General features: G+C 35.8%; 1 protein-coding gene across 1 annotated transcript; it reads left to right on the top strand.

Moving 5' to 3' along the window:
• The first annotated feature begins 4,599 nt into the window (after positions 1-4,599).
• LOC122716565 (tyrosine 3-monooxygenase) lies at positions 4,600-18,655 on the top strand. Its single transcript, XM_043939771.1, has 7 exons — positions 4,600-5,055; positions 12,464-12,575; positions 13,132-13,227; positions 13,318-13,371; positions 14,925-15,744; positions 16,536-16,902; positions 17,201-18,655. The coding sequence occupies exons 1-7, from the start codon at positions 4,987-4,989 to the stop codon at positions 17,363-17,365; spliced, it is 1,683 nt and encodes a 560-aa protein (XP_043795706.1). The 5' UTR covers positions 4,600-4,986; the 3' UTR covers positions 17,366-18,655.
• Positions 18,656-18,945: the final 290 nt, after the last annotated feature.

Here is an 18,945-nt window from a genome sequence, read left to right as displayed (position 1 = left end):
TATTCGAACTATATTTTCATCGAAAAAAGCTTGGACAAAACACGTCTAGAAGTTGCACGCCTAGTGCACGGTTAATCAAGGTCTCTCGCGCGAGAAGAAGAAGAAAAAAAATAAGAAAAAGAAAAAGAAAAAGAAAAAAGAAAAAGGAAACTTTTGTACACTTTCCTTGGAAGCAATCAGTGTCTCCCGTATTTCGTAAATACATCAATCAGCGGTAATCCTGAGCGTAATAATGAGTCATGAGGGAGAGAAAAAAAAGAGAGATGACGATATATCACGGGGAAGAATTGCGTTCCCGTGAAACATGAAACCGCACTAACTTCATTCGTTCAACAATGTTTCCTCGGAGAATGTCAAACTATTATCAGATTGTCAGTTTATCTTTTTCTTTATTTTGTTTGTTCACTAGGAAAATATTGATTTTGTTCGATTAAAAGAAGAAGAAGAAAAAAATGTTCGATGAATTCGTTTAAAAGATTTTATAGACTATTCATATTTAACAGGAAGATGTTTGATTAAAAAATATTTTTTAATGATTAATCTAAAGATCCTAAGATTGATCTACTAAAGATCTAGAAGGAGGAAATCGATTAATCGCAATTTTATTAAATAAAGAAAAACAAAATCTAGGAGAATTCGTGTAAGAGGAAGAATACATAGATGTAAAAGGAAAACTTATTCGTTTAATGATCTTCAATCGGGATCATAGGTAAAGATCTATGATAAAAAATCTCGATTGACAGCGATATTATATCAATTTAAAAATTGATCGTAATTTTATTCCTCTCCTCTTCAAAAAAAAAAAAAAAAGAATCTAAAAAATTCCATTTACAAAGAAAATTTATTCTCCTGAAAGAAATAAATTTATCATAAAAAATATAACGACTAACCAGAATGTTAAACGATCCGTTATGAGAAAGAATATCGATTAATCTGTTTGATCGTGATTGATAGATATCGATGATAGTGAAAGGGTTAAAAGTGGCATTTAGAGCAAGCCCTTATCGTTTCGCTGTAACGAGAAACAGGATCGTTGCAACAGTTGAACGAAGCGGATTGATATACTCGCGGTGCGAAAATTACAATCTCGAAATACCTTTCCACGTGTTATTCATTTAAATTGTGGTCGCCAAGAGTATCCAAGACTAATTGGAAATTGTTGGAAACGGTTGGAGAAGTTAATGAGAAGCATAATCAGAATTATTGAGTTTGTATATTTCCATGATAATAAAGAGGCACGTGGAAATTTTTGCATTATTTATTTTTTTAAAAAGATAATAACACATAAAAATGTTTAATATATCGACACGCTTGCACTTTTTATGATAACATTGTTGGCCGATTTCCGTTTTATCGAGTATATCGTATCGGCCGGAAGTGAATTGTGAATACACACAGTTTGACATTTGTAAAGAAATTTTTATTTCGTGTTTTATTATGTAATATATCATTCCAAAGATACTATTGCATTATGATTTCATGATCATAATTATTTCTAAGTTTCTCTAAGATAAGGATACACGTGTAATTAGAATGAAACGAGGTTATAGAATTTCTTTACACGAATTGAAAATAACATTATAATAGAAATTGTTGAAATGTAAATTAGGCATCTTTCAATTTCATGCAATGGAAAATGTTATATAAACGTTTTTAACCTCTCGAAGGACGAATTCATTAAGAAGTAATTATCTTTCACTTTTCTAACGAAGAGAAGTGTTTTCATTGAACATCAATTTAACCTTTTAACAGAAAACTTTCGTGCACTTAGAAATATTTGTTCACGATCTTATTCGTAATGTCACAAAACGAGAGAAAAATTACAATTAATAATGTCTAAACGAGAGATTCAATTAAAGGAATTATAAAAATTTTAGATTTTTGAAATTATATCATTCTCGATTATGAATGAATTTCAGTTTGATAAATCATGTAACGACACGACACGTCGAGGATCAGAATTTATTTCCAGACGAATAAGTCATTTGTTTTAAGTAAAACACTCGTTAACTCCTTCATCATATTGTGTTATATTCGAAAAGATATTTTAAACGTTATAACTGTATATATTATTATTAATAGCTTGTCAACACCTCGTTCGTGTATCATACTACATACTTATTGCCTTATATTAATAATCATATAGATGGCACCATTCCAACATGTGACAGAATGACGTTTTTAAACATTTTTATCTGAGAAAATTTTTACTATCCCAGAAAACCTCTCTCTAATTATTTATACTTTATATACTTACTTATTTTTATTTCAAGAAATTTTCTTACTTTGTATGTTTATTACTACATTATTGATTATCCATTTCCAGTAATTAATCATAATATTTTTTTCAATTAAGTATAAAACAAGTCTAGTCTAATCATACAAAACGTGCGCTTTGCATTTCGCAAAAGGCGCTCGATTCTTGCCTTTCTCATTCCCTCGACCACCTCTCTAAATTTTAATATATATATATATATATATATATGCACACTTATATTTAACAAATCTATTCATCTACCACGCGTCAAATATATCACCTGCTCGCCTAGATTTTCCCCGCGAAATTGGTTCGAGCGAAAGAAGAAGAAGAAGAAGAAGAAGAAAAAAGAAGAAAGAAACGTAGCAATAAGCTACACGAATCGCAGACCGGTTTATGGGACTGGTAATTCAGGAACCTGCGTGGATTACGTCTTACGTTACCCTGACGCAGAGCAAGTGCCACTCCGTTTCCGTGCTCTTATAGATCGGCCTTGATGCATGAAAGTAAGATCATTTAGAACAAACGTCGATGCGAATCGAGTATGTATGATCGTTTGTACACACACGTACGTACACACACACACACACACGTGCGCGTTATCAACGAGATCTATGCAATTTTTACATCCTTAACGATTGAACGTGTGGATCCTTAGATAAAATCGAAGGCCGATCCCGAAACTTCCGGTATTTAAAAATACCAGGGAGCTAGGATGATGAATCCTTTTCAATCAAGAAACCATTCCAAAATCCGTTTTAAAATCCGTCCATATTCGCGACAATGATTAAAAACATAGACAGAAGGAAAAAAAAAAGGGGGGGGGGGGAGGAGGAAAAAGAACGGTTCTTCTCCGATCTCCGCCTCGGGAAATGGAATTATTCATAGAACGCGGAACAGGTGTTGGAACAATGCAAAACCGATACGAACGTCGGTCTCGATCCGAATCGTCGAGCGTGATCGAGGATCCTTCGATCGTGTCCACGTGCTCGTTTAGATGGTCGGTGTGTGACTAACCGACACCGACTCAGAAGGGTCCCCTGTGATTCCCCTTTGTCCGCCTCTTTCCTCCCGGCTAGGCGAGATCGATCCCGCTCTCCGTCCCGTAGAATCCATATTGCAGAGAGTGTGACGAATCGTGTCGAAACGCGGCAGAAATTATGGGAGTTCCCCAAATAGTCCCCCCTTTTCCTCCAAAAGACCGATGACGTTACGATCGTGACGTCGATCAGACGCGGAAAATCATTTGTACCTGAGAAGAAATGATACTTCGTGGAATATATTATAGCAAGCTATTTATAGAAAACGCTTTGTGAAAAAAAAAAAAAAAACACGATTTTTCCTGTTAATAAGCGATGCTATTTCCAGATTAATGGTTCCGCGCGAAACTTATTACATCCCATTATTTAGAGATTAACGAACCGTTTAACGAGGCAAGCCCTTTCCCGATATTGCCTCGTTTCGTTCGCGTATATTTCGAGGGAATTGTTCGAAGGAACGACGACGAGAAATGATGGGACGAGATGGATCGTCTTCTTGGCTATGGATGGGAGGGAGATCGGCCTTGATCCGTGCAGCCGATTCACTATCGATCGAGAAATCGCGAGGAGAATTTTTCTTTTAATCGACTTGTAATTCGATTAATAAACGACGAGAGAATACGATATGAAGAATACACTATGAATAGTACGATTTCGATCACTAAAGAAAGGCGTTGCGTCGTTTATCTTTACTTCGAACAGGAATCTTTACATCGAAATTTTCAAAATTGAGTCTTTCCAAATCTTCGAAAATCAAAAAAAGAAAGAAAAAAAGATTCAAAATCAATTATCACATCACTCACTGACCAAGTTTCTAATTTGGATACCAAGGATTTGATCCAATCGTAAATCTTCTTGAATTTGTGAAAAATTCAAATATCCAAAAAAAAAAAATCCATTTTGCAAAAAAAAAGTACAATTTCACTCGAAGGGTGGAAAATCTTCGTTCCACGTCCGTTACAAAAAAAAAAAAAAAATAATAATAAAATAATAAATTTACACGAGAAAATCCTGACGCTATCGACGACGAAGGAGAAGAGGACAAGGAAATCGTGGAAATACCTCGTGGTGTTCGGAAAGGAGGTCTGCGCGATCGGTGGAAGAACGACGATGCTCGAACAGGCGAGGACGACGGTGGCGGTGGTGGTGGTGGCGGCGGCGGAGGAGCTGGTGGTGGTTGCAGCCGATGGACCACCCGAAACGGGGGTGGGGTGGGGGCACCCCTGACCCCGGCATTAGCCGGCGGTGAAGGGAGGCAACGTTTATATGCGGCGGCAATCCGCCCCGTAGGCGCATTCGCTCGTACGCTTCATCCAAAGCGGACTTACCGAGAGGAATCCGTCGTTCTGTCGTCGTATCGTCGTATCGCCGTTGTTGTTGTCGTTGCCGTCGAGCCGGATCGAGGTCTCGAAGGGAGAGCAAGAGCGTAAGACGAACTCTCGAGGAACGGAAAAAGAGAAGGAGAAAGAGAAAGAGAGAGAGAGATCGAAGTGTGAAGTTGAGGAGAAAAGAGAAAGAGAAAGAGAACGTCGTTGCCTCTTGATTGGTGATCCATCGAGTTCCCTCGACCAGACTCGGCAGTGAAAAAGCTAAGGGCGTTTGCAAAGAAAAAAAAAAAATCAACCGATCTCTTTTTTTCTTGGGGGCTCGAAGAGTTTTTCGATTTTCGGGAAGAACAGCACGGCGAATATGATGGCTGTAGCAGCGGCGCAGAAGAACCGCGAGATGTTCGCTATCAAGAAATCTTACAGCATCGAGGTGAGTAGTTTGAATAGTGTAAAGAAAGGAGTTGAGAAAATATGATGCATATGACGATTGAACGTGGATATTTTTTGAAAAATATTTCGACGAATGAATATCGTAATTAATTTCCGGGGGAAAAAGAAGTTATTGACAATTAATGAATTTTCGATATTGACGGTGATATTAACCAGTGGAGGGGGGGAAAAAAATCGGAAAATAGGTTGGATTACAAGGAGAGGGAATTTTATAGATATTTATATTTCGGAGAAAGTATCGGGCATTGAGTGTCAGAGTGTCGCGAGAAAAGCGCGGGAACTTTGCCGCACGTTTGAACCGCCACGATTCTCGCGCGTCACGCTATACTTCATTCATCTCTCCGTTTAATCTCGTTTCACTTTCTCTGTTCTCGGTATCATTGACACCGTACACGGAAACTTTCGAACGATGATTCTCAGCTTGAAAATCTATCGCGATAAATCTCGAAATTTGTTCCGTTATTCCCTAACCTCTAACGCGATATATATTATTTAGAAACTTGGCGCTTACCGATATCTTCGGAACTTTCATACACGGAAGAGTTCTCTTTCGTCTTTTTCTTTTTTTTTTTTTCTTTTCTTATTTTTTTTTTTTTTTTTTTGCCTACGTGACTTTCTTGATAAACGTCCGGTATATTTCGTAACGGCTAAAAAAAAATAAATGACAACCGATCCTCGTGTAAGCGCGTGCATGGATACACATACACAAACGCGATATTTCACCTTCGTACATGCCGCTCGAGTGAAATTCTCAAACTGGAAATGAAGAAGATGCCCAAAAGTATAGAGAAAGTACACGTGATCGATTACTATGATGGTTACGTAATGTCGGTAACCTTGCTTTATACAACAGTATCGATCGAGTTCGTTTTGATCATTCGAGTGATCTTGCTATTTTGATATTTCAAAATTGGGTTCCAAGATACGATCGATACGATCAAAAAATTGAAAAAAAATATTCTGCAGTTCGTATAAATAATTTAATTTTTTTTTTTTTTCGAAAACGCATAATATGATTTTATAAACGAACGAGATTTTTTGATTGAGTCCATAATTAGAGTATCCTAAATATTCTTGTATGAAAATTCAACTCCATACTTCCATTCTTCGTTTATTCGTGGAAATTACCAAATCGGTAAAGAAAATATAAAACATCACCTAAATGAACCGATAAACATGAAAATTCAGTTTTCACCAATCCATTCTTGCATTGCTTTCGATTCAACGAAAACACCATACTTTGTGAAAAACTACTTCATTCTCACGATAATCAAATTATAAAAGAAAGAACAAAAAAAAAAAAGAAACAAATTCGAAAAAATAAAAAACGAGAGGAGAGAAAACGCGACGCAGAATGGAAACCGATCGTAGCCAAACAGAGGCAAACAGGTGAAAACGACGCGTAAAATAACAAATCGACGAGAGTTACGCACAGGCGTGCTTCGATCTTTCACTTTTCTATCGATCGCTGGAGGAACGGGTATTTATACACGATTTTGCGGAAAAAGGAACACGAACACGTTTCACGCGTCCAAGGTCCGCGTCCGATCATTGGTTATCGCGCGCGCGTGTGTGTGTGCGTTTCACGATAATAAAAAAAAAAATCAAGAAACGTTTAATAATGTCGCGTGGCCGGCTTAATTGCGGCTTCTCGTTTCGTTATCGAATCCGTAATCCCCCTCGATCCCCGCTTGGAAAATCGCGCGCGCCAAATCGCTTTCAAATCGACGAACGATCGCGCAACAACGACTTTCGATCGAAGCCTCCTCTCTCGAGGCCGTGATTCTTTTTTTCCATTCATAAACGAGGGAGGCACGCCACGAAGAAACGGGTCCTCGGTGAATTAGAAACGCAAGGACGTATATCTCCTATGCGCGCGTTTTCTCGCGTCCATTTTTTCCTTTTTCTCTCTTTCTATTTTTTTTTTTTTTCTTTTTTTCAAATCGCACGGCGAGTGAAGATTAATTAACCGAAGATTGGCATCCTGACGCAAGGTCTGGTTAGTTTCTTTTTGCCCGTTCATACCCCCGCCTCATCATCGTTCAGATTCAGATTTATTAGTCGCACGCACTGTCGTTGCGTTCTACTTATGCAATCGTTTTTTTCATTATTCATATACGTGTATATATGTATATATATATATTCTTCTTTTAATTCGTGATTTCTTTTTTTAAGTGTAATAAAATGAAATTGCCATTTCGTGTGTTGTAAAAGAGAATTTGAATTGTTGTTGAGTGGGATATTATACGTACGTGAAATTGTAAATAGATTATTGTGAAAATGTATAATATATCTTATCTTGTTTTGCGATGTTTAAAGTATTTATAAAATAATAGGATAATAGAAGTGTAACACGCGAGATGTATATTCATTAATACAAGAATTTTTCATTTCTTCGCTCACGTTGATATATTTTATAAATTTTTATGAATTTTATTAATGCGAAGAACGTTAGAAATCATGGCAAATGAAGAAAAAATATTATAAATTTGAGAAAATATTATGAATTTTATTCGAAAAACATGTTTCTAAAAAATATATATATATATTTTTTTCAATCGACATTAGATATAATTCAATATATCGTCCAACTTTTATCGAAAGTAAAAAGAAAAAATTGATCTTCAGTCGAGGACGTGAAATTTCTCAGTTACTCATTTCACCGGCCGAGAAGCAAATTGATTCACACTTGACCCGTGGCCATTAATCCTTTACTTTCTCCGTGAATTAAACCTGTATCGTATGTGTATATTCAATTAGGTAAAACAGTGACGAGCAGGCATATCTGATGAAATTTTGGAAATCATGATATCACGCATCCGAGTTAAATAAATAATCACGTATCGATGATTATTATAAGTGAAAATAATTATACTAATCACAATTGTGAATCAAGTAATTATATCGTTTGTAATATCGTACAATGAATAATTACTATATATATATATATGTCCATTTTACATGTTATAATTAAAATGTGCGGACAAAGAAAGACAAATGAAGCTTTTTAAAGAAGTGACAGTAGCTTAAAACATTTCAAAAGAAAAAAAAAAAAGAATGAAAAATCAAGAAAAAAAATATCACTTTTTAAGAATAATAATATTAAAATCAATTTATTTCTTGAGAATTATTAATTAGAAATATTAAATTAAATATTCTCGATAAATAATATATTCATTAATAAAAATAATTCTTCTTTTACATAACGTGCTGTTACCATCATCGAGAGATTATTCTCACGTGCAATAATAAGCGCAATAAATAGCATGTAGATTTTCAGATAAAATGTTAGAAATACAAATCACGTTAAAAACAAACTATAACGTATTTAAATCTGCATAAACGTACATATTCCAGAAAATACCATCTAAATTATTATCAAACTAATCATGCTTCCCTTAATCATCGATCAATAATAATCATCAATTACACGTATTACATATTTAATGACAATCGCATCTTCTTTAAATCAAATCGAAATTCGACAAACTTTTGAAAAAAAAAAAAAAAAGAATTCACTCGCGAATCGCGCCCATTAATGCACAATGAAATGTCGCTTAAGTGAGCGTTACTTACGTATGCGCTGTGTTAAGCGAGAGTGGGAAAGAACGACGTTGATAAGTCTGACTCACTCGAACGGAACTCGTGCACACGCCGGATCTAGATAGAGATCGGATCCAGAATCCGCTATACGCTCGCACGTTCGATCCCTATCGATCGTGTTCGCGCCATTCTTCAACGAGGGGGGTGAAAAATCACCCGACATTTCTCGCGTTTCTCATTATCGCATTCGTAATGTTTATTTCATCGAGTGTCGCCAATTGTCATCGTTACCTGCCCATTCCTCCCATTCGTTTATCTTGCTTGTGTAAACACACGATCCATCTTATAATATTGTTTAAAAAATTCCTACGGTTTACCTAGTCGCGCCCATGTGTGTTTAGATTAATTAATTTCCAATAGAAGTGGAAATCCATCCTATTTGAATATCATTAAATGTCTCGTCGGGTTTCAATGAAATCAATGAAATCTATATTGTAACAGATTCGTTCCGCCGGTATTTCAACGATCGTTTTTATCGTTTATGGACTCCTCCAATTTGCATAACGATTGATTAAAAAGTTCGAGTATTATTTTAATGAAAGTGAGCAAAGTGATTGAAATATATGTTTCTATAAAAATTATCCTTTTATCGCGGAAATATACTGGATATTAATATACTCGTGGCATATATTTAAAATATGGTAGAAGTTTTTTAAGTTAATAAATCAATTTACGTTATATAGATACGATTCAATCTAACTTTTTACTATATCTTACTAACTCTTATATTTCTTTCGTCTCTACCAAAATCCATCCAAAGATACAACATATCTTTTATACAAAATATCTCTGCTTACGTATCAAATTATCCCTCGAGATATTAAAATTAAAATATAAAATTCAGAGATGAAAATGAATCTGTCATTCTAATGTTGAGAAAATTTTCTTCAAAAATAAAATAATAATAAATTCTATCCAGAAGATCTATCTCTTCGTTCCAATTAATCGAGATTTATTACCCGATAGTTACGATTCGTTAAAAAAAAAAAAAAAAAATATCGTAATCAACGGCGAACACCCTCGAACGAGAGGCTGGCCTTTGCCACGCGGCAAGGATCGCATAATTGTATCGCGTTGCAAAATCGGCCGACCTCGGATCCCGCATGATAATTATATGAATATCTTATAAATATGAGAACGTGAAGTGATTGTAAGTCCGATGGTTGCTCGTTGAGTCCCTGAACGCTGCTCTAATCTCCGTTATTCGCCTTTGGAGGCTCGCCACACGGCTGACAACGCCTCTAATCGACGACACCGACACGGTCAATCGCGACGCGTTCCGAATTTGCATACGTATGCGGCAATAATCGGGTTTGGCTCGTCTATCCACTATGCTAATTGTTCTATTTAAATGGCCTTTTTGCTTATTTAAAACATCTCTGAATCTGAAAAGAAAAATCGTATTAATGAATCAGATGCATTATGCATATTGATCACGTAATGATTCGCGATTGCTACTATTTTTCCAGTATTTTTTTTCTTCTTCTTCTTCTTCTTCTTCTTCTCTGTTTTCGGTTTCGATGGATGCTTATGAATGGAATGGAATATGGGAGTAATTGTTAATTGTTAATTGTTAAATGTTATGGATTAAGTGTAAAGTAAGGATGAAAAAATTTTGAAAAATTGGAATACGTTTTATAGAAATTTAAATTTAGGAAGATTATATTTGTTATCTCCTTCATTTCACGATCTCTCTAGATTTTGATTTTGATTGATATATTATTTTAAATGAAATTATTAGGATTATTCTGAGGATAATTCTTCGAAAATTTTTTTAATTTTAGAAATGATAATCGAATTTCTCGAAAGAAATTTTGAAGAAAATTTTCTCTTTAAATCTCGAGTGATTAAGCATTGACAAAATTATACGATCATTATTTTAAGATTAATTACAATTATATTGAATATTTTTAAAAAATTACATATCATTAAATCTTCATTTGAGAATAATTGTCACTAAATACCAAAGAAAAATCTCTTTCCAAAATTACAACTTATCCAATTCTCTTCTTCTAATTGTGAAGAGATTATCGAGATTTTTATCAAAATTTGAAATTTGAGGGAAACTCGTTTCGTTTGTTTAACCGGTAGTTGCATTTCTGTGATGCATACCAAGTGTTACGTCACTAAACTAATAGCGCTGTGCGACTATGATTTTAATGGCGAAATAATAATCGACCTTGAATACGTTTGTCATGCATCATTATCCAGCTTGATCGATAAAAAAATATCCAATTCCATGCAAATATCTCAATCAATCGAGAAATTCAAGCGTTCGTTTCGCTTGATGTATAACGAGACTTGTGATTAAAATTAAGAAATTAATCGATTTATAAAAGGGAAAAGAAATTTGTATAATTGATACTTGATTTATCGAGCAATATATTTAATAATTTATTTAATAATTATATTAATCATTTCTAATATATTCATTGAATAAATTCTTCCAACAAATGATAACCGTTCTTCGACCATTATTATTCTCATTTTCAAATCATTATTTTTTTCTCTTTCTTTTTTTTCTTTCGGTAAAAAATATTCCAAACAATACACGAAACAAAGTGTAAATTATTAAAACTAGTATCAATCGAATTATAATCTCCTTTGAACGCGCTTACAGCAAATATTCTCTGCGTGAGGCATGCAAATGTAAATTTATCACCATTTATCGCTCAATTACGATTCACTTTTCACTCTTTATACGAACTCGTGCCACAAAACGTTATTCTTATCGCGTGAAACAAAGAACAATCCATTATAAATCGAGCCTTCTAGCGCGTGACTCATGATCGAGTTAATTAACCAGGTGGCACTGGATATAGGAAAGACTTCAACTCCAAACGATCGAATCGGTCAGAAGACTACTGGCTACTTCTCTCTTTCTCTCTCGAACGGGAGATAATATATTTTAGATCGATTAGACGCACTACAGATCCTATAGAGTCATTTATCCATCCATCGAAGTACTTGGCCCAGTTCGCGCGATGCGTTGTTAAGGGATTACTACACGTTTTCTCTAAACCGTGCCAACCGCTTTGCACGCTTGGAAAATGGAACTGGGTGGCCACCTTGCGTGCGCCATTCATGAAAAGCGGCCGTTCTGAATTTGAATGATGCCTCTCCACTCTTGCATCGACCTCTGCCGCGTCCAAGAATTTCTAACTAGCCTCTAATTGTCGATATTCTATAACCGCGTTATGATCGTGCACTCCGTGATATTCTTTCGAGTTTGATTTTTAATCAAAATAGTAATCACTTTTGAATTGTGTAATACGCGAGTTTTTTATTTATTCTATATCTATAGTTTAAACATAGTGATAGAACTTAAAGTATTAAAATTATAAATATAAATAACTTATTAAAAATGATGAAAAGTCCTGTTATTAAATTGACTTCCCACCTTTTTTTATTTTTAATAACGAATATTTCTTCTCTCTTATCTTCTTTACAATGCAAGAAATCAGATCACACAGAAAGTCATCGATGCAAGTGCTTCTTTGTGCTTAATGTCCTCTGTGCCGGGATCCCCTAATTTCCGATCCTTCAACGACAGCCGGATACCCTGCCTTCAACCCTAATTTCCGCTTCTTTATCCCACTAACTCTTGTCCAATCTTTGAGAATTGGATTAAAAACTTTGATACCTCGTTAAGAACTTCGCTGAAACAATAGAAGAATATCCTGTCGTTGGATGATATTTAATTCGTATGAGTGATTTTTAACATTCTTTGTTAAGCATTCTTGATTAAATTTTGGAATAACGTTTTGTTTTTTCTTTTTTTTCAGAATGGATATCCGGCGAGACGACGATCTCTTGTGGACGACGCTCGCTTTGAAACTTTGGTCGTCAAGCAAACGAAGCAGAGCGTTTTGGAAGAAGCACGTCAACGGGCGAATGGTATGTTAGCATATTTTGCATTGCATGCGGGGATATGATAAATTTTTATCGTAAATTAAATAGGTGTAAACCCCTTTGAATATTTCTATGTCGTACGATTGATTGTATTGCTCGTGTTGCACGATCGTATCGAATATCTTTATCAATGGTTATACAGTGGATAACAAATCTTATTGATTTATAATTATTTGCGAAAGTCTTCGTATATTTTGTAATCGTGATATTTATGTATTGATATAGGAATTTATGATAATCACAGAATGAATATTTGTAATAAAATTTGTAGTAAATTATTTTACAGAAATATTTTACAAATTATTAAATTATTATTCGTATATTCTATCCTATTCAAATATTCAAATACACTTTCTGAAATTTTCTTATAACCAATTGATTTTGGCAAAATTAGAGAATTTTGTATATGTATAGCGACCTCTATTTGTGGAATATACGAGGACTTTTTTTTAACGAGTGAATGCAAACCTCAATTTCAACGTGTTATGCAATAATAATATCGATGTTGCATGATAAATTCATTTGCTATTAACCTCGATAGGCGAAGAAACTATCTGTCCACATGACACGGAACGTTATGCTTCGTCGAGCGATGATGAACAGTTGGAAACATTGGCTTGCACCGCCAAGAATGGAGGTTTGTATTTATCTAAAAATCTTTGAATGGTTATACAAGCATGTTAGATATTGCATTTGGCATGAGCACGCAATTGTGTTTGACTTGCAGAGATTAAAGCGGAAGACGGTGACGTGGTGAAACCAGATGAAGATTACAACAATGGTAAATATATTTATGTAATAACATTTAATTATTCTATTATTCCAATTATCCTTTTTTTTTAGTAAAATTGAAATTGTAAATTCTAGTAAATTTCATATCAATCTGTAAATTCGAAGCATGATTATAAAATAATTATATAGAGAGAATGGTAAATAGTTGTATTTGCATTGAAAAATTATATTAGAATAATAATAATCATAGAAATTTTCAGTGAAGAGATTTTCAAAAAACGGCTCAAAACTAATCCAAAACTAATATAATTTACGAATCAGTCAAGAATAAAGATACAAAAATATTCGATTAATTAAATTCTCTGCGTCACATTTGTTAACAATATTAAAATTCGACGAAATCAAATTCTTTACATTTTAACAGATATCGAAAAGATCAAGAAAATTCTCGATATAAATACGCAATGAAAAAAATGCATAAATTAAACGGAGATAAAATCATTTTCTCATCCCAGGATAGCATACACCTGATCAAAGATGGTGGAACAAAAAGTTTTCACAGACACTTGGCCGAATCACACGGACGACTCACTCTTTCCGCCCTTTCTCTGGCCATTTCTCCGGAGTCACCCTTCTCTCCCCTCCCCCCTCCGTTACTTTTTCGAATCCGCTTTGTGCATTTAGAATCGTATTAGCCCTTTCTGAAAACGCCTTCGCGCGATAAATGTATTTCTTTCTTTGCCGTCTCGATCTTTGCCACGGGGACGGGGCACGTCCGTGGGCGACAATAAGAGGTACTTTACTCTGTCCCTACTTCCTCCCTCCTGTGTGCAACGACGACGCCCCGTATAAAAGTGGGCACACCGCGGAAATGGACTTTGAATTGCTCGATTATTACCGGCCATGGAAAATCACTTAGCCTTTCGAGGCATCGCGTTGAAATTTGAAAGGAAAGTGGCGTCGAGCGATCAAATTTGATAATTTAACGGTGGCCAAATCAATTTTCGTCCCGTCCTCTTAAGAGAATCCCTCCCTTCGAATTGTAAAATAGATTTAAGGGACAGGGAATCAGAATTTCATTAACGTTAACGAATATTTTTTTTCGATTTATCCTTTTAACTGTTAGAATTTTTTTTTTTAAACGAATCTTGAAACCATAGAATTGATGGTATTAATATAAAAAAAATTATTAAAAATGCATGTCTTATAACAATTGTTTTATAAATTTGGTCATTATTAATTCATGATCCTGGAGAACTTAATTCTATTCGAATAATTAATCTTATTTACGATCCTAATATTCCTGATCATAAAGCTAAAGATAATATATAGAATTCGAATATTTTTATGATTTGTTGATACAAATCATTTTATAATTAAGATTTAAAAATAATTTTTATATTTAATTTTCAAGATTAATAGTTTAACTTAAAATCTTTGATGGGTTAAATCATCCATTACATCTCTTAAGTCATTCAATTACTCTGTCTCGAGCCAGTCACCCTCGATAGAGGGACATTTTTCAAAAATAATACATATATTACAATTAATCGATCATGCACGTAACAAAAATAATCGACCTTGTCATTTTCGTTCATTCAGACGCTGGACTGACCGAGGAGGAAGTGGTGTTGGCGAAGACAATAGCGGAATGCCCGGAGAGCGAGAACACGGTGCAAAAAGCTGCGCTTGTCCTGCGTCTGAGAGAGGGGATCGGTTCCCTGGCGAGGATCTTGAAGACGATCGAGAACTTCAAAGGGACGGTGACCCACGTCGAGTCTCGGCCGTCCAAGAAGGAGGGCCTCCAGTTCGACGTGCTCGTCAAGGTCGACATGACGAGGCAATACTTGCTCCAACTGATCAGGAATCTCCGCCAGAGTTCCGCCCTGGACGGCGTCACCCTCCTCGCGGACAACTCCGTCAGCATCAAGGATCCATGGTTCCCGAGGCACGCGTCCGACCTCGACAATTGCAACCACTTGATGACCAAATTCGAGCCTGACCTCGACATGAATCATCCTGGATTCGCTGACAAGGAGTACCGTGCCCGTAGAAAGTTCATCGCTGAAATTGCATTCGCGTACAAGTACGGGGACGCGATACCAACCATCCCGTACACGGAGACGGAGACCGAGACTTGGACAAGGGTGTTCAACACCCTCGTCGATCTGGTACCGAAACACGCTTGCGCGGAGTATAGAAGAAATTTTAAGAAGATGCAGGAGGAGAAGATATTCGAGCCTCACCGTATACCGCAGCTGCAGGAGGTGAGCGAGTTCTTGAAGAAGAACACAGGGTTCACCTTGAGACCCGCGGCCGGATTGCTCACGTCCAGGGACTTCTTGTCGAGCCTAGCGTTCAGGGTGTTCCAGAGCACTCAGTACATTCGTCACATCAAGAGCCCGTATCATACTCCTGAACCGTGAGTTTTTGTTTCTTCTTTCTTCGTTCTTTAAAGACTCCTTTTTGTTGCTCCCTCCATTTTGGAGAATATTTAAATATATTGGATCGTTGTTGTTCGTTAGAATTTTATTAGAATTAAATTTGGTCTTGCGATTACGTTTGTTAATTATTAATTTATAAGAATTAAAATGGACTTTTTTCTATATAATTTTTCTTTGACATCTTTTCGTACGAAGGTATATGATGCGAGAGCAATCGATACTGCGTTATGATGAGAGCGAGCTGCCGTTACACAGAGAACGATAATAATGGAATTACCGTGCCTCTCTAAGCTCGTAATGGAGCTCTAATTGGCTTTTAACGACACGATGGCGTTGATAACTCAGTTTCGCAGTTACGAACACTATTTTCTCTATCGAAATAACCCTCGTGCTCGTCAAAATTTTGACGAAAGTGTATCCCGCGAAAGAAATATCACGCGCCCCTCAAAATTATTACATCGATTTCCTTACTTTTCATTTTCAAATTTTGAAAGACATTTCCCTCTCCTCGCTACTCACATCTTTCAAATAATGAAACATTTTCAATGTACGAAAATTCAACTTATACGTATTATATATCGACTCTATTTCGACGTGAAATTTTAGATAATGAAATTACTTTTATTAGCCGAGAGATGAAAGCTTCGCTATTTTTGAATTCCACTCTCCTATACTTTGTTCTCTCGGTTCAATTAGTTTCCTTATATATATATAATGAAAGTAATATTATCAATGGAAAAAGACTTTATCGATTTCTGTTGATTCGCAGAGATTGCATCCACGAGCTCTTGGGACACATGCCGCTGTTGGCCGATCCAAGCTTCGCCCAATTCTCCCAGGAAATCGGCCTCGCTTCGCTCGGTGCCTCCGACGAGGAAATCGAGAAATTGTCCACGATTTACTGGTTCACCGTCGAATTCGGCCTCTGCAAAGAGGGGCCGGATGTGAAAGCCTACGGTGCCGGCCTTTTGTCCGCCTACGGGGAGCTTCTTCACGCGCTCACGAGCGGCAAATGCGAGCATCGGCCGTTCGAGCCAAAGTCCACCGCCGTTCAAAAGTACCAGGATCAAGATTACCAACCGATCTACTTCGTGGCGGAGAGCTTCGAGGATGCCAAAGAGAAATTCCGCCGTTGGGTAAGTGTCGATCGAGAGACTTCGATGCCTGGCATATTCGGTTTCCTTTTTTATTGTTTCTTTAATGGTCACATTTCAGTTTATGAAAATATTAATTTTGCATACTTTGTATTGGACTAATTATGTATATTTTACGGTAGAAAGTATTTTACATAGAAATTAGAATTTGCCGAATATTAATTTAAAATATCTTCATATTCTAGAATATGGATATGCTAGTTGAAAGAATAAATTAATGAAATTGAATATTTGAAACGATCTTATGTTTTAACTTTTGTGTTTTATCGTGTTCCAAAAGGTGTCTACCATGAGCCGACCTTTTGAGGTTAGGTATGATCCGTACACGCAGCGCGTTGAGATACTGGACAGCGTGGACAGGTTGGACAACCTGATGGCTCAAGTGAACACCGAAATGACGCACCTCACGAACGCTGTCAACAAGCTGAAGACATCGTTCGCGTAAAAACAAGAGGTTGTCCAGCCTCCGTGGTGACACGATACGACTTCACGTATCATCGAGCTTCCTAAAGTTTGCCGATCTTCGACGTATGCTCTTCAAAATGTGTTCGCAGGGAAATCGCGATATATATATATATTCTATATATATATGTATATTCTCTACTTTGTTCAACAAGTTTGCTCATTTGCGTCGCGAATCTTGACTCTTCTCCTCCTGTCAAGACTCATATCAAGCCGAGTGTAAATAAGTATTAATAATTTGTATTTCTTGCTTCCTTCTTTTTTTCTTCTTCTCTTTTTTCTTTTCTTTTTCGAAAAAAAAAAAAGGTCGAAATCTCGTCAAATCATCCGTATTATCATCGTTCACATTCGATCGTTCTCACTCTGTGTATAAAGTCGCCCATACTACGCGTATTAACCAGATTACTTACGTTCAAAACGCGTATTCACTCGTATTATTCTCCGTGTGATACGATTGAGTCCTCGATTAGTCGACCCTTCGTCTCTCGTGTTATTTATTGATATTCTTGCAAAAAAAGAAAAAAAAAAGAAGAAGAAGAAGAATAGTATTATTGGTGGATGTTCGTGTCTCGTGAAAACCGAGCCGAATCCGCTTTCGAACGTTCCACGCATACGTACGTATTCGGTTATTTTGTTCCCTATCGTATTCTATTATGTATTACATATTACTATCTATATTAATTGTAGAATATTACAAGTAGTCGCGTTTGAGTTTTTCTTATAGATAGCGTGGCGACACAGCCTCTTCGCTCCAAATTGAGCGTGGACGGCTAGTATTATAAAACAACGTAGGTTCTTTATTTTTAATTAATTATTAACGAATCAATCTTGAGATACATGCTCGTTCTTCGTTCGTTCGTTGTGAAATTATTATATATATATATATATATATATATATAAAAGATATTATCGAATCATTGTTACGTGGATGTTTTTTTTTTTTTCTATTCAAAATTTTAGGAACGAAGAACGCATTCGTATCTCGAGGAGATATGTAGTTACACACACACACAAACACAACTTCGATGACGAAGTCATAGATCAGTGTTGCATTAGAGACGCACCAATGTAGCGTGTAGTGCCGAGTAATTGCTTGCGCACCTTGCACAATTTTCCCAATAACTCGTACCAAATACTTTTTTCCCGCGCCCGATGCGCACACCTCCTCCGCGCTTGCTGTAGAAAATTATTGGCGCGCCCGTTAGAATTTCCTTTGTATTATATTGTAAAGTATTCTGAGCATAATAAAAGTCTAAGATACAAATCTTATAAATCCTTTTCTTTCGTTTAAGATTTTCTTTCTTCCTTGCTAAATCAGATTTCAATTTTCGCTCATAAAAATGGAAAATTATCGCGTGTATAATAATAGTTTCGAAAAAGTTTCATATAAGAGAATGTTCCCTTTTTTTTTTTTCTATTCATTGAAAATTTAAAACGTGCATTTTTATATTCGTTATATTTCAACTTGAATTTCAATTTTAAAGAAAGTTATTACACTTTTTGAAACCACTTGTTATTCGATATAATAATAATAATGATCGAAAGTTTTTTTAAAAATTTTGG

Source organism: Apis laboriosa, unplaced genomic scaffold (assembly GCF_014066325.1).
Source record: "Apis laboriosa isolate Shangri-la unplaced genomic scaffold, ASM1406632v1 scaffold47_cov149, whole genome shotgun sequence".
NCBI lineage: Eukaryota > Metazoa > Arthropoda > Insecta > Hymenoptera > Apidae > Apis > Apis laboriosa.
Note: the sequence above shows the minus strand (reverse complement) of the source record. Positions and strands in the feature narration are given on the sequence as shown.